Below are 16,788 nucleotides of genomic sequence, written 5' to 3'. Positions count from 1 at the left end.
TCATATGCCCACACTCAGCCCACACACAAATGCTATGGATAAGTACATGCAAAATATGTCAACGCATAATCACAATCAAATAAAACATGTTCATTCACTGCAGTACAGTACATACCAATCTGTCCTGTAGCGATGACATTTTTGTATTTAGGATGTTGATTGACGGTCAAACAGAGGATGTCGTCTGTATGCTCCAAGTAGAAACTCTGAGTCCCTGAGGAAAAATAGCATTAAAACACAGAGTTCATCTTCATCTTATCATGTACACGCCTTTGAAAATCACAAGTCCTGATGTCAATATTGAGTATGGTATCTGAAAGTGACAACACGTAGCTGTACCAGTGGAGAGGCTGTGCACCATGGCCGTAGCTGCTGTGTGGAAGACGATGTCGGCGCCGTCGTTGAGGTAGTGAAGGTTGTTACGACAATCGAAGCCCCTGAACCCAAACACGTGGTCCAGAACCAGGTCCTGGAAGTACACAATCACCGGCCAATCACATCCCACAGCGCACCAAACGTACCCAACAATGGTTCATAAAAATAAATACAAATTAAGGTTAAAAATGTAACAAGACACAAGCATTTCGCTACACCCACAATGATATCTGTAAAATATGTGTATGTGACCAATAAAATGAGATTTTGTAACATCGTGTTGAGTATGACATCAAAGTTATTCAGAGTTAACATCAACACCACCGTGAGACAAACCTCGACAAGCTTCTTCTTTTTGGTGATATTGTTCTTCTGCAGCTTCTCTGGTTGGGGAGCAGCTCGGCTAACAGGTGGCCTGCAGTGAGTAAACAGATAGTACTGCCTCACACAGTAGATATATTGGACAGATACAGTATATTAACATGTGTACGTACCACAGAACCAAATCGTGTTTTCTCAGAGAAATTTCATTACAGGGCACATAAATGCCACATTAAGGATAGATTAGGCCAAGTTATAAAATGTCTCTCTAGTCTGACATGAGAGTGATAGAAACAAAGAAAGAAAGATAAGAGAGAGCGTGAGAAAGAAAATATCTATGTGCTAAACTACAGCTTGAGGAACTCAGAGAGTACAAAACAGCTGCAATCAGTCATATCCCTCTGAATAGAAACCTTGTTAAGCATGTCTACAGTACATCATTGTTTGTTAATCACTCATAAGCCTTTACTGTTTATAATACACAAACATTCAGTGTCCCTCATGAAACACACACAGTATATAACACAATATCTACAGACAGATTCAGTGCTACATAAAATTGAATAAATTGTATACATCACTGACATTTTCCACATGTATGAATTTTGGCCAGCCACTGCACACATATCACCAAGGTGGGCACATCACATTCACAATGTTAACAAGCGTCAACTTTCACATAAGGATCACACCAATAATGACACATTACACCAGTTGGCTGAGGCCACATTTAACATGTATGGCAATGAGCCACAATGAGCAACAGAATACAATTCCACTCAGTCTCTGAGTCAGTTTCTAGGAGCTCTACACTGCCACCTGCAGCACATCGACCTCTGTGTCTCAGTGAGGCTTTCCCTGGATTTCCTTCTCTGTCCCCCCCTCATTGAAATATATCACTATAAAATAGAAATACTTAAAAAGAGGCAATCTGCAGTTAATGTAGCAATTACAGGTTGCCCCTTTAAAGTGAGTGGAATTCCACTCTCCATAAAAATGAAGTCACTGGATATGTTGGAAAATTTGACTTCCTAGGCAGTTGGTTACCACAGTGATGTGTCCTGGCTGAGACCTGAGGTCCATGGTCACTTTCAGGGGTTAACAGACCATGTAAAACATCTGAAATATCAATACTATTGATAGCTGACACAAAAGCAAAGGGCCATTAAAGGAAGAATAGAAGCACTCCACACTACCCTTTCCCACCTGGACAAAAGGAATACCTATGTGAGAAAGCTGTTCATTGACTACAGCTCAGTGTTCAACACCATAGCGCCCACAAAGCTCATCACTAAGATAAGGACCCTGGGACTAAACACCTCCATCTGCAACTGGATCCTGGACTTCCTGACGGGCCGCCCCCAGGTGGTAAGGATAGGCAACAACACTACGCTGATCCTCAACACTGGGGACCCTCAGGAGTGTGTACTTAGTCCCCTCCTGTACTCCCTGTTCACCCACGACTGCGTGGCCAAACATGACTCCAACACCATCATTAAGTTTGCTGACGACACAGCAGTGGTAGGCCTGATCACCAACAACGATTAGAGAGGAGGTCAGAGAACTGGCAGTGTGGTGCCAGGACAACACCCTCTCACTCAATGTGAGCAAGACAAAGGAGATGATTGTGGACTATAGGAAAAGGAGGGCCGAACAGGCCCCCATTAACATCAACGGGGCTGTAGTGGCATCACTGCCTGGTATGGCAACTGCTCGGCATCTGACCGTAAGGCACTACAGAGGGTAGTGAGTACTTCCCAGTGCATCACTGGGCCAAGCTTCCTGCAATCTAGGACCTATATAATAGGCGGTGTCAGAGGAAAGCCCATAAAATTGTCAGAGACTCTAGTCACCCAAGTCATAGACTGTTTTCTCTGCTACCGCACGGCAAACGGTACCGGAGCGCCAAGTCCAAAAGGCTCCTTAACAGCTTCTACCCCCAAGCCATAAGCTGCTGAACAATTAATCAAATGGCCACCAGACTATTACATTGACCCCCCCTCCCTCCATTTGTGTTGTACACTGCTGCTACTCACTGTTTATTCTCTATGCATAGTCACTTCATCCCTACCTACATGTACACTGCTGCTACTCACTGTTTATTCTCTATGCATAGTCACTTCATCCCTACCTACATGTACACTGCTGCTACTCACTGTTTATTCTCTATGCATAGTCACTTCATCCCTACCTACATGTACACTGCTGCTACTCACTGTTTATTCTCTATGCATAGTCACTTCACCCCAACCTACATGTACACTGCTGCTACTCACTGTTTATTCTCTATGCATAGTCACTTCACCCCTACCTACATGTACACTGCTGCTACTCACTGTTTATTATCTATGCATAGTCACTTCACCCTACCTCATGTACACTGCTACCTACATGTACACTGCTGCTACTCACTGTTTATTCTCTATGCATAGTCACTTCACCCCTACCTACATGTACACTGCTGCTACTCACTGTTTATTATCTATGTATAGTCACTTCATCCCTACCTACATGTACACTGCTGCTACTCACTGTTTATTATCTATGTATAGTCACTTCATCCCTACCTACATGTACACTGCTGCTACTCACTGTTTATTATCTATGCATAGTCACTTCACCCCTACCTACATGTACACTGCTGCTACTCACTGTTTATTCTCTATGCATAGTCACTTCATCCCTACCTACATGTACACTGCTGCTACTCACTGTTTATTCTCTATGCATAGTCACTTCATCCCTACCTACATGTACACTGCTGCTACTCACTGTTTATTCTCTATGCATAGTCACTTCATCCCTACCTACATGTACACTGCTGCTACTCACTGTTTATTCTCTATGCATAGTCACTTCATCCCTACCTACATGTACACTGCTGCTACTCACTGTTTATTCTCTATGCATAGTCACTTCATCCCTACCTACATGTACACTGCTGCTACTCACTGTTTATTCTCTATGCATAGTCACTTCATCCCTACCTACATGTACACTGCTGCTACTCACTGTTTATTCTCTATGCATAGTCACTTCATCCCTACCTACATGTACACTGCTGCTACTCACTGTTTATTCTCTATGCATAGTCACTTCATCCCTACCTACATGTACACTGCTGCTACTCACTGTTTATTCTCTATGCATAGTCACTTCATCCCTACCTACATGTACACTGCTGCTACTCACTGTTTATTCTCTATGCATAGTCACTTCATCCCTACCTACATGTACACTGCTGCTACTCACTGTTTATTCTCTATGCATAGTCACTTCATCCCTACCTACATGTACACTGCTGCTACTCACTGTTTATTCTCTATGCATAGTCACTTCACCCCAACCTACATGTACACTGCTGCTACTCACTGTTTATTATCTATGCATAGTCACTTCACCCCAACCTACATGTACACTGCTGCTACTCACTGTTTATTATCTATGCATAGTCACTTCATCCCAACCTACATGTACACTGCTGCTACTCACTGTTTATTATCTATGCATAGTCACTTCACCCCAACCTACATGTACACTGCTGCTACTCACTGTTTATTCTCTATGCATAGTCACTTCATCCCTACCTACATGTACAAATTACCTCTAACCTGTACCCCCGCACACTGACTCTGTACTGGTACCCCCTGTATAAACCTCATTATTGTTATGTTATTGTGTTACTTTAAAAAAAAATTTTTTTACTTTAGTTTAGTTGGTAAATATTTTCTTAACTCTTCTTGAACTGCACTGTTGGTTAAGAATTTTTAAGTAAGCATTTCACGGTAAGGTCTACACTTGTTGTATTCGGCGCATTTGACAAATACAGTTTGATTTGATTTGACTTATTAAGTTATTGGTCCTTAACATAGGTTGTCAAAGGTTCACGAGAATGTGTGCATGCTCCCGTGCGCACACACACTGACAGACAGAGTCTACAAGTTAACAGGGAAACACATATTGAAGAAGCCCTTGGAGGTTGAAATCCAACAGGAGGTTGAACAGTACAATGACACTGCAGAAGCATTAGTCATACAGCACTAGCACTGTGTGCAATGGCCTGGTAGAACTACAGCCGTGTCATACAAGACAAGGTTCCAGCTCACTGGCAAATTACTAGCCCAAAGGTGATAGCTGTGATCACATACATAGTTTACACTCCTTACAGCTGACAGACACTACCGTCGTTCTCGGTTTGTTTGAACAGCATTGTTTGGATGATCATGCACGGCAGGGAGCTAATATTTCCAACATCTACTTTCTCCTATTTCATTTGGTAATCAGACTCCCTCTTCCACATGTGTTTTAACAATATTATCAGTGTCTACGTGCTCTGAAGTGACTTCAATCAGCACGTCAGAGTTTAGTGTTGCCACACATAACACCGCAGATTGAATATCTGTAGTAGTGTTGTAACTAACTCCTAAGGACTGATTGCAACATTTTTCATGCTGAGCCAGGATTGTAGAATCATTTGAATAAATGTTATGTTTTATTGAACCTTTATTGAACTAGAGAGTCATAGAGTGAGGCTGCTTAGCTCCATGTCTCTATCTGAACAAGAAAGAGAAGATGGGAAAAAAGCCCTACTGGGTGTGAAACTCTGCAGTCTGGATGCAAACATGCAGTTCTGATCAGATGGGAATGAGATGAGCTGACTGCCACCATGCAAGTACATACAGAACGTCACAGAGAAACATGTGGACCTGGACCCACAGTGTACGCACACAGCGTGATAGACACAAGTAGCCCACTTTACCTGGATCCCCTTGAGAGCAGTGGACAGAACCAAGTGAGAGGTTTAGAGGACAGGTCGGAGTCCGAGGGGACTCAATATAGCTATAAAGGCTCTATGCTCATGCAAAAAGCAACCTGGAGAGCTATTAGCTGTCATTTCTGCCTGGTGCACACCATGCTCTGGCCATCAGCCTGCTGTCAGCATGCTAGAAAGAGAGACAGCTCGTAGGAGAAGTGTGGAATGAGAGTGCACCAGTCTACAGAGCGATAAGGGGAGGGGGTCATACCCTGGGGTCCCTGTGCAAACTGTGCAATAGAGCTCCTATGAGAGGAGGAGGAAGGGCACAGGAAGAGAGAAATGAGTCAGTGCCTCGATCTCAACCCCCAAGGGGTTATGGGAAAACAAGGTCCTGTGATGTCTGGGGCTCCATGAGAGAGGAAGAAGAAAAGAGAGGGGGAGAGACAGAAACAGAAAGAAAGAACGGTCTCCTCCAGCATCACTTGGTAAATCATCATTGTACTCGGAGTACCCTACTAAATAAATTGTGATACGAATGACCCAAAAGGATCTGAAATAAATAAATCATGTCTTACTCATGCAGTTGACATAACTTCACATTGGCCATACTTTGAGCAATATGAGTGATATTGAGATCCATGGGCTATGGGAGATTATGCCCATAGTCCATATAAATAGATGACTAGAAAACACAGCCTTTTCAGAACTGCTTCCTGTAGGACCATTATAGGAGATCAGTGAAATAACAAACACTTTTGGATAAAATGTCAAGTATGTACGGTTATAAAAGGAAAAACATGGAAAATTCTGTTGAAATCCCTGGATTAAAATAACACCATGTATTCTATTGCATGTTAGATATTCTACCCTCACACTCAATAAAATAAAATACTCATCTCTTCACATCCAATGTAAGGAAATACCACCCACATCCCAGAGCTAACACAGAATGTATGCATAGGTCATACTTACTTGACAATGCCCTGCCTCCAAAGGAATGCAAGTTAAAACACAAGAGAGATATTAAAGAGATTGAACAGGATGTTAAGCACTTACAAATTCTTAACATTCTACGAATTGGAATTTGTGACATATAATAAGAAATGGATTACGTCGTATACAATTGTCGGGGACCTGTTTTGGATTGTGAGCACTACTTTTAAAACTACTGGCTGAAATTACACCTTTATAATGCATCTTTCAAAGGTAGACTCAAGACTCAGTGAAATTACGTTGCGCGAGCAGCACCGCAGATAATGAGATGAGCGAGACGCAAGACTTCGCTCTCACACAGTCACACACAGTATCTGCGCATGTGCACCGGTTACCTTCACGCTATTAGAGCGTGGTAGCCAGGGCACCAAAACAACTGAGAACTTGAGCCTCGTGGTTCAATGCTCTTAGTTGTTGCAGAAATGGACGTTGTGAGCCTCCCAGATAGCATATGATAGGTTCTTCACTGGTTCATGTTCTGTAACTATTTCATGTTTCCTGTCATTCTGTGATGCTGTATAATTGGGTAAATGTTATTCTACACATTATATGAAAGAGAATGGACAAAGTCAAAGTCTTCCATACATAACAGCACTGCTATATGTGACAATAATGGAAAATAGTGGGGAGTGTCATGGTAAATAATTCCAATTTTATGGCTTAGAATACAATTTGTGGCAACGCAACCTTTGGCTTTGACAAAAATCAATCATTGTCTCCTCGGGCTATACATGCTACAGTATATTTTTGACTTCCCCTAGCTGCACATAGCTGATAAGCCATTTATATTGATAGGGGAACCACTGATGTGGCAATATTCGATACAGTCTCGAAGCAACTGAGAACATACCAATGATACTGTATAGGTACTGTATACACAACATATCGGTATCATAGCAACAGATATCACATAGAAGCTCAAGAGAGAACACCTGCTACACATGCACATAACATTGTGTAATACTTTGTCAAGATACCTTCACAAGCCACAAGAACATGCTATCTCATACTGTAACACCACACAGACTACGACCCAAACACGTACACCCAACAATCCACTGATAGATGGATCAAACATAAAACATGCAAACGGCATGCAATATCAATGTGCTACATCCACAATGCATGCCCAGGACAATCCACAGTATCATAGCAACAGAGGTGAATAGAGAGAGCGTATTAGAGAGAGGACACATAAAGCACACGTGTACACTCATAAAGTGCAGAAAGAAATAACATAGAACTGGGGATAAAGATCTTTCTATGAGTATATAGTGTATTGTTTTTTAATGCAAGTAGTACAGATAGGTAAAGAGTAGTCTATGTCTATCAAACTAAATCAGGCCCCCTACTCCATTTGAAATAGTCTAACATGAAAACAAACCCCACATAGTCTTCCCTTAAACTTCAAATGCTGTCAGCTAAGCACTGAAAAAGTCAACTTACTCTGTATCATAAAAAAGCAAGACCAAACTCTATATCCATGTCAACCCTACAATGACCACCTCTGAGGCTTTACAAAAGGTATAAATACTGTATATATGAATAATACTCATATAGATGTGTACTGGTAGATAGTTACAGTTCCTGTTTCTGACACCAGAGGACTCTATAAGCATTCCTGTGTAGACAATCAAATGGTGTTGGAAGCTGATGGCAGCCTGATTAGGATCAAGACTTTAACAGTCGTTTGAGGCCTAACATAACAGATAAAACTTGGGCATTTTTTTATTGTCACTGCCTCAGACTTTAAATTGTTTTAAATCTACACACAGCACAATGGTCAGGGGCCAAGACACTCTAATGTTTAAGCTCTATCACTAAGTGACAACTACCAGTCCCAAAACAGAATCTGTACAGTTCAGTCATTAGAGAAGGAAGGGAAACGTGGGCAGAGACAGAGGTGTGGGGGTGTACCTTTCCTCTGGTGACACCTCCTTCAGTTGCTGGTGGGGTTTGATGCCACACATACCCCGGATGCTGACAGCATAGATCTTAGTGGTGTAGTTGATGCTGTTCTCCCTTGCCACATCACTGTCATACCCTACAGACACGCCCACAGGAAGAGACTCGCAAATTAGAGTAGTGTTTTAAAATGTGTATTTGATCAGGATAGCTTTGTGTGTGTCTGTTGAGAATGTTGTATGGGAGTTCTAAGAGTAGATTGTGAGAGAGTTGTAAGAATGTGTATATAAAAAAAAGTAATATATATGATTTATTGTCATATACACAGGATAGTTGCAGTGAAATGTGCTTTTTTACAGGGTCAGACATAGTACTACAGTGTTAAGTGCCTTGCCAAAGGACACAGACAGATTTTTCCCCTTGTTGGCTTGGGTGTTTGAACCGGCGGCCTTTCAGTTACTGGCCCAACATTCTAACCATTAAGCTACCTTCCGCCCACAAGCACTAATGTATATAGTAGTATTGCATACTACTGTACTGTATGGATCAGTAGTCTAAAGGCTAGCGTTTACCTCCGTCCTCCTCAATGTCATCGTCTGACTCCTCGCTGTCCACAGGGTTCTCCCTGTGACCCTCTCCGGTTCTCTCCAGGCTCCAAATCATCAGTGCTGTGTCAGCTCCGCCCAGCGTCAGTAGCGTGGCGTCATCTTGTGCCCATCGCACGTTGGTTATATGGGCACTGTGGCCCACGTACTTCTTGAAGCGGGCATATTGACCCTGAGGGGGGAGCAGACGGTGACAAGTTGAACCAAGAGACAATATTGAACCAAGTTGAACCAAGAGACAACATTGAACCAAGAGACAACATTGAACCAAGTTGAACCAAGAGACAACATTGAACCAAGTTGAACCAAGAGACAACATTGAACCAAGAGACAACATTGAACCAAGTTGAAACAAGAGACAACATTCAACTTGAGTCAACAACTGAGACATGTACCAGCGTTGGGATTAATTCCATTTCAGTTCAAGTGAGTAAAATGTCAATTAACACTAGCGCAAGTGTACTGAGCTGTCGCACCCTGGTTGGATAGCTGAAGAGCTTGAGGAAGCCAAAGTCGTCTCCGGTGGCTAGCAGCTTCTTGTCTTTGGTGAGCGAGGCGGCGTTGACGTCTGTGATGTCACTGTGGGTGGGCCAGATCCCCTCACAGGTGGGGCCCAGGACACACGTCCAGGTAGCCCACTCCATCTTCTCTATCTGACAGGCGGAAACAGGAACGCACGCACACATACACACACACATAGTGTGTTAAACACTGCATCCTGTTATCATGGAGTGTCCATACATTTTTGATTTATAGCTGAGAAAAATAACAATCTCAGTTGGGTCTCTCACCTCAGAATTTCTTATGGTTTGTCTCTTCCCTCTTGGGGCTTCGAAGAATAATTGCTCTTTGGCACCTGAATTTACTTGCAGCAATTTACCTACAGAAAAAAATGTACTTTTTCAGAATCCAAGGACAAAATGGAACTTGTATCTATAGACTACTAAGGAGAATTCATGCTCCTCTTGCATTTACACCATAAACTCACCACGAGAGTCCCAGTCTATGTGAGTGATATAGCTTGAAGCTCCTTTACAGATTCCCACCCTCTTACTGGACAGCACATTGTAGATATCCACAAAGTTATCATGAGAGGCCACAGCGAGGTATTTACCAGCGTCTAAGGAAGCCATAGAACCAGTGATCAACACCTCAGCCAGGTGGGAGATAATGCTATTCAGTGAAACCTCACTGAATACACTCTTAGAAAAAAAGGTGCTATCTAGAACCTAAAAGGGTTATTCGGCTGTCCAAATAGGAGAACCCTTTGGAGAACCCTTTTTGGTGCCAAGTAGAAGCCTTTTGGTTCCAGGTTGAACCCTTTTCACAGAGGGTTCTATCTGGAACCAAAAAGGGTTCTCCAATGAGGACAGCCAAATAACCCTTTTGGAACCCTTTTTTTAAAGAGTGTATATTAGGAACAGTTGAACTCAAATGAACCTTACTAATAAAATACCCATGCGTATTATCAGTGTTATGAAATACAAACAGCAGTGAATGAACACATCAATGATAAGTGATCCAGTCGGCTGATAGTACAGAGTCTATGTCAAAGGTTACCTTGTGAAAACCTGACGTCAGAGATAGACTCCTTCCTGTGATGAAAGGACACCAGGTCCTCCAGGGTGTCAGAGTTCACCACCAGGAAACTACCATCATTGAGGCCCACCGCTAAGGCTTTCCCATCAGGGGAGAAGGCACAGCATCTTCCACCTGATACACCCATCACACAAAGAGTTAAACACTTCCAAAATGGAGATACAGACATAGACTGACAGGCACAGAAGGTTACACTAGAGTGCCTTACAGATGTAGGATCTTAATTTGATCCCTCTTTTGTTGCTGAGAATTTGACTGCAAACCAGGAAATGTAAACTTGGAGTGTATTTTAATTTTAAAAGGCTTCTAAAGTTTGTAATTTTCACAGACATTTCAAACTTGATTTGCCCTTACGAAAAATGTATCAACCCCTACAAAAAATGTCCATTAATTATAATCCACATTTCCTGTTGCTGCAGAGTTATTTTCCTGCTGTAGCAAACTTGCTCAAATTAAGATCCTACATCTGTATGTTTTGTTGAGGATTATGGGAGTTAATGACTCATTAGTCAAGGAAGATATCAACATTCAGCAATACCTTTTTTAAGTTTGCGAACTGCCACCATGCGGTGGTTAGTGAAGAGCTCCCATATCCTCAGAGTTTTGTCATCACTCACTGTGGCACATATGGGAAGCAGGGGGTGAGCAGCAAGACCCCACACCTCGCCGTCCATGTGACCCTGTAACCATAGCAATAGACGGACACACAACTGTTAGTCAGTCACAGTTGACATGCCCTGAACCATTACTCCTAATCCATTTGACACATCTGTCACCCACGAAATAATTCATTATTTTGTCTCAGAACGATACATTGTGCTCATATTGACGTGGAGTTTGAGTGAGAGGCTAAACAAAAGCCCCAATCCATCGCATCCCAGATAGCAGCAGCGATTTTACTCAACAACACTTCCATACTGATCCTTCATAACCCATCCCCATCAGGTCTGTTCACCATGGCAACAGAGCACACGTACCTGACTGCTAAGGAGTCGTGGAGGCTCTGACTCTGAGCTGTAAGGGCTGCTCTGCACCCATAAAAGGGAACTACCACAGCGATGCACTGACAATCAGAACCACACATGCACGCAAATAAGCATAGAGACGCACACACACACACACGTACGCACACACGGTCGCACACACTCATAATACCAACCACTGTAACTGTCATGTACGCAGCAGCACCACAGAGCCCATACACAAGCCTTGTGACACAGCCAAGAGACACAATAATAAGGAAGGTGTTGAGATATTAAGCTATGGACTATTCCGGATAATCAAGAGGGAACACAGGGCTTTTCGGAGCCAGCCAAGCAGCAGACTGTCAGATAGAAAAGGTTGCCTCGGATAACCAATGATTTATTTCCGACTGCAGTCCCTGCAGTAGAGGAAGTGAGTAACAAGCCAACACATCAAGAAGCCCGAGTAACAAGCCAGCACATCAAGTAGCCTGAGTAACAAGCCAACACATAAAGTAGCCTGATGTGTGAAAGGAAACACATCAAGAAGCCTGAATAACAATCCAACACATCAAGAAGCCTGAGTAACAAGCCTCCAAATCAAGAATCCTGAGTAACAAGCCAACACATCAAGAAGCCTGAGTAACAAGCCAACACATCAAGAAGGCTGTAGAACAAGCCAACACATCAAGAAGCCTGAGTAACAAGCCAACACATCAAGAAGCCTGAGTAACAAGCCAACACACCAAGAAGCCTGAGTAACAAGCCAACACACCAAGAAGCCTGAGTAACAAGCCAACACATCAAGAAGCCTGAGTAACAAGCCAACACACCAAGAAGCCTGAGTAACAAGCCAACACATCAAGAAGCCTGAGTAACAAGCCAACACATCAAGAAGCCTGAGTAACAAGCCAACACATCAAGAAGCCTGAGTAACAAGCCAACACACCAAGAAGCCTGAGTAACAAGCCAACACACCAAGAAGCCTGAGTAACAAGCCAACACATCAAGAAGCCTGAGTAACAAGCCAACACACCAAGAAGCCTGAGTAACAAGCCAACACACCAAGAAGCCTGAGTAACAAGCCAACACATCAAGAAGCCTGAGTAACAAGCCAACACACCAAGAAGCCTGAGTAACAAGCCAACACACCAAGAAGCCTGAGTAACAAGCCAACACACCAAGAAGCCTGAGTAACAAGCCAACACATCAAGAAGCCTGAGTAACAAGCCAACACACCAAGAAGCCTGAGTAACAAGCCAACACACCAAGAAGCCTGAGTAACAAGCCAACACATCAAGAAGCCTGAGTAACAAGCCAACACACCAAGAAGCCTGAGTAACAAGCCAACACACCAAGAAGCCTGAGTAACAAGCCAACACACCAAGAAGCCTGAGTAACAAGCCAACACACCAAGAAGCCTGAGTAACAAGCCAACACACCAAGAAGCCTGAGTAACAAGCCAACACACCAAGAAGCCTGAGTAACAAGTCAACACATCAAGAAGCCTGAGTAACAAGCCAACACATCAAGAAGCCTGAGTAACAAGCCAACACACCAAGAAGCCTGAGTAACAAGCCAACACATCAAGAAGCCTGAGTAACAAGCCAACACACCAAGAAGCCTGAGTAACAAGCCAACACACCAAGAAGCCTGAGTAACAAGCCAACACATCAAGAAGCCTGAGTAACAAGCCAACACATCAAGAAGCCTGAGTAACAAGCCAGCACACCAAGAAGCCTGAGTAACAAGCCAACACATCAAGAAGCCTGAGTAACAAGCCAACACACCAAGAAGCCTGAGTAACAAGCCAACACATCAAGAAGCCTGAGTAACAAGCCAACACATCAAGAAGCCTGAGTAACAAGCCAACACATCAAGAAGCCTGAGTAACAAGCCAACACATCAAGAAGCCTGAGTAACAAGCCAACACATCAAGAAGCCTGAGTAACAAGCCAACACACCAAGAAGCCTGAGTAACAAGCCAACACACCAAGAAGCCTGAGTAACAAGCCAACACATCAAGAAGCCTGAGTAACAAGCCAACACACCAAGAAGCCTGAGTAACAAGCCAACACACCAAGAAGCCTGAGTAACAAGCCAACACATCAAGAAGCCTGAGTAACAAGCCAACACATCAAGAAGCCTGAGTAACAAGCCAACACATCACGAAGCCTGAGTAACAAGCCAACACATCAAGAAGCCTGAGTAACAAGTCAACACACCAGGAAGCCTGAGTCACAAGCCAACACACCAAGAAGCCTGAGTAACAAGCCAACACATCAAGAAGCCTGAGTAACAAGCCAACACACCAAGAAGCCTGAGTAACAAGCCAACACATCAAGAAGCCTGAGTAACAAGCCAACACATCAAGAAGCCTGAGTAACAAGCCAACACATCAAGAAGCCTGAGTAACAAGCCAACACACCAAGAAGCCTGAGTAACAAGCCAACACACCAAGAAGCCTGAGTAACAAGCCAACACATCAAGAAGCCTGAGTAACAAGCCAACACACCAAGAAGCCTGAGTAACAAGCCAACACACCAAGAAGCCTGAGTAACAAGCCAACACATCAAGAAGCCTGAGTAACAAGCCAACACATCAAGAAGCCTGAGTAACAAGCCAACACACCAAGAAGCCTGAGTAACAAGCCAACACATCAAGAAGCCTGAGTAACAAGCCAACACACCAAGAAGCCTGAGTAACAAGCCAACACATCAAGAAGCCTGAGTAACAAGCCAACACACCAAGAAGCCTGAGTAACAAGCCAACACATCAAGAAGCCTGAGTAACAAGCCAACACATCAAGAAGCCTGAGTAACAAGCAAACACATCAAGAAGCCTGAGTAACAAGCCAACACACCAAGAAGCCTGAGTAACAAGCCAACACACCAAGAAGCCTGAGTAACAAGCCAACACATCAAGAAGCCTGAGTAACAAGCCAACACATCAAGAAGCCTGAGTAACAAGCCAACACATCACGAAGCCTGAGTAACAAGCCAACACATCAAGAAGCCTGAGTAACAAGTCAACACACCAGGAAGCCTGAGTCACAAGCCAACACACCAAGAAGCCTGAGTAACAAGCCAACACATCAAGAAGCCTGAGTAACAAGCCAACACACCAAGAAGCCTGAGTAACAAGCCAACACATCAAGAAGCCTGAGTAACAAGCCAACACATCAAGAAGCCTGAGTAACAAGCCAACACATCAAGAAGCCTGAGTAACAAGCCAACACACCAAGAAGCCTGAGTAACAAGCCAACACACCAAGAAGCCTGAGTAACAAGCCAACACATCAAGAAGCCTGAGTAACAAGCCAACACACCAAGAAGCCTGAGTAACAAGCCAACACAAGAAGCCTGAGTAACAAGCCAACACATCAAGAAGCCTGAGTAACAAGCCAACACATCAAGAAGCCTGAGTAACAAGCCAACACACCAAGAAGCCTGAGTAACAAGCCAACACATCAAGAAGCCTGAGTAACAAGCCAACACACCAAGAAGCCTGAGTAACAAGCCAACACATCAAGAAGCCTGAGTAACAAGCCAACACACCAAGAAGCCTGAGTAACAAGCCAACACATCAAGAAGCCTGAGTAACAAGCCAACACATCAAGAAGCCTGAGTAACAAGCAAACACATCAAGAAGCCTGAGTAACAAGCCAACACACCAAGAAGCCTGAGTAACAAGCCAACACACCAAGAAGCCTGAGTAACAAGCCAACACATCAAGAAGCCTGAGTAACAAGCCAACACATCAAGAAGCCTGAGTAACAAGCCAACACACCAAGAAGCCTGAGTAACAAGCCAACACACCAAGAAACAGTCAGTGGAGAACAGGCAACACCTGAAGGCTGCTGTAAAAATGTGTCCTCCAACTCAAATTAGGAAAAATAAGCTGAAATGGAAAAATACCCCACTCTAGGTGTTTCAACACACACACACACACACACACACACACACACACACACACACACACACACACACACACACACACACACACACACACACACACACACACACACACACACACACACACCTACCTGGACTAGCAGGGTCATGGGTCCACTCTTGTCGATTTCAAGTATTTCTCCATTCTTGGTTCCCACCAGGATGTGTCCATGTCCCAGAGTTATGGCACGAATGGAGGGGTTGTCCTCCAAGAGCAGACCTGGGACACACACACAAATAGCACTGTAAAGACCAAGTACAGCCGTAGCAGTGAAATCCTCCCAGATCGATAGCAGCAGATAGAAGTAACATTCTTTGCATTTTCACATGAGGCCACGAGATGGCAGCACTAACTAGAGGAAGATACAGTGCTCAATGATGGCTAGAATATCTATTGACCGTTTATGGTCAAATTTCAAACACATTACACTTCCTGATACAGGTATGTGTTTTACAGGGTCAGAGCTTGCCTTTAAGAGAGAATTTCAGTACTTCTCAGATAGTGTTTCTGTATCTGTCAAGGACTTTGGTTGACTGTCAGTTACTGTAGGGAGTGTTATGGAGGCTGGTGGGAGGAGAAGCTATAGGAGGACAGGCTCATAGTAATGGCTGGAATGGAATAAATAAAATGGAGTCAAACATGTGGTTTCCTACCTTTAGATCCAGGGGAGAGGGCTGCTCTCTTGATAGCGTATGTCTTCAAGCACCTCTCAAACATGTCGTCCCACAGCTCCACTACTCCGTCCTTCCCACCTGTCACAAAGCCCTGGAGGGAACAACAGCAGAGGGACGTCACCCAAGGTACTCCACCACTGACAACCCCACTGAGGAAAACTAACAGTGACGAGGGCCGGATGAGACAGGGGCTCTGATCGACGCTAATGTTTCGCCTGACAGCTTGTCAAGAGGTCTGTCTGAACCGCTGAAGGATGGTAGGGGGTCCGTTTGTCTTGAAACTGAGAAGGAAGTGTTGGATGAGGAAGTGCAGGAGGAAGGTATGGATGGAGGGAAGACAGATAAATAACATTGTCTGTCTCTGACATCTTTCACAACAAACAGAAGCAGTTGGGAATTGCAATGACTTCTACTACCAGACAGGGCCTGTCAAAGATCTGAAGCAGCAGCAACAACAACACATCAGGAATTCAGTGGTGGTCTCCCCCAGGAACGCCCTCTTTCAGACTGCTTCTCTGATGAAAGGTTTTGGAAACAGCATCACATAAATGTTACATCTAATGGGACTATAATCTTTTGTTTTGATCTAAGGCATCTCTACTTGAAGAGATTGCGAATAAATAGACAATCTATTTGTACGAGAGG

At 43.7% G+C, this 16,788-nt stretch overlaps 1 protein-coding gene across 3 annotated transcripts in view; it reads right to left on the bottom strand.

Annotated features, from left to right (window-relative positions):
* LOC115135014 (echinoderm microtubule-associated protein-like 6) overlaps positions 1–16,788 on the bottom strand; it is a 134,307-nt gene that overhangs the window by 19,817 nt on the left and 97,702 nt on the right. For 2 of the 3 annotated variants that reach the window (XM_065023129.1, XM_065023128.1), the window contains 13 exons: positions 16,123–16,234; positions 15,561–15,688; positions 11,093–11,234; positions 10,516–10,668; positions 9,944–10,075; positions 9,747–9,835; positions 9,432–9,608; positions 8,923–9,127; positions 8,363–8,489; positions 6,425–6,439; positions 712–790; positions 340–469; positions 116–214 (listed from right to left, as the gene is read on the bottom strand). In XM_065023129.1, coding sequence (XP_064879201.1) covers positions 116–214; positions 340–469; positions 712–790; positions 6,425–6,439; positions 8,363–8,489; positions 8,923–9,127; positions 9,432–9,608; positions 9,747–9,835; positions 9,944–10,075; positions 10,516–10,668; positions 11,093–11,234; positions 15,561–15,688; positions 16,123–16,234 — 1,588 coding nt within the window. The remainder of the gene's footprint in view (positions 1–115; positions 215–339; positions 470–711; positions 791–6,424; positions 6,440–8,362; positions 8,490–8,922; positions 9,128–9,431; positions 9,609–9,746; positions 9,836–9,943; positions 10,076–10,515; positions 10,669–11,092; positions 11,235–15,560; positions 15,689–16,122; positions 16,235–16,788) is intronic. The other variant, XM_029669186.2, reaches the window with a different exon arrangement.

The sequence above is a fragment of the Oncorhynchus nerka genome, linkage group LG10 (genome assembly GCF_034236695.1).
Source record: "Oncorhynchus nerka isolate Pitt River linkage group LG10, Oner_Uvic_2.0, whole genome shotgun sequence".
Classification (NCBI taxonomy): Eukaryota; Metazoa; Chordata; class Actinopteri; order Salmoniformes; family Salmonidae; genus Oncorhynchus; species Oncorhynchus nerka.
The sequence above is the reverse complement of the archived record's forward strand: the minus strand, read 5'-3'. Positions and strand labels throughout refer to the sequence as shown.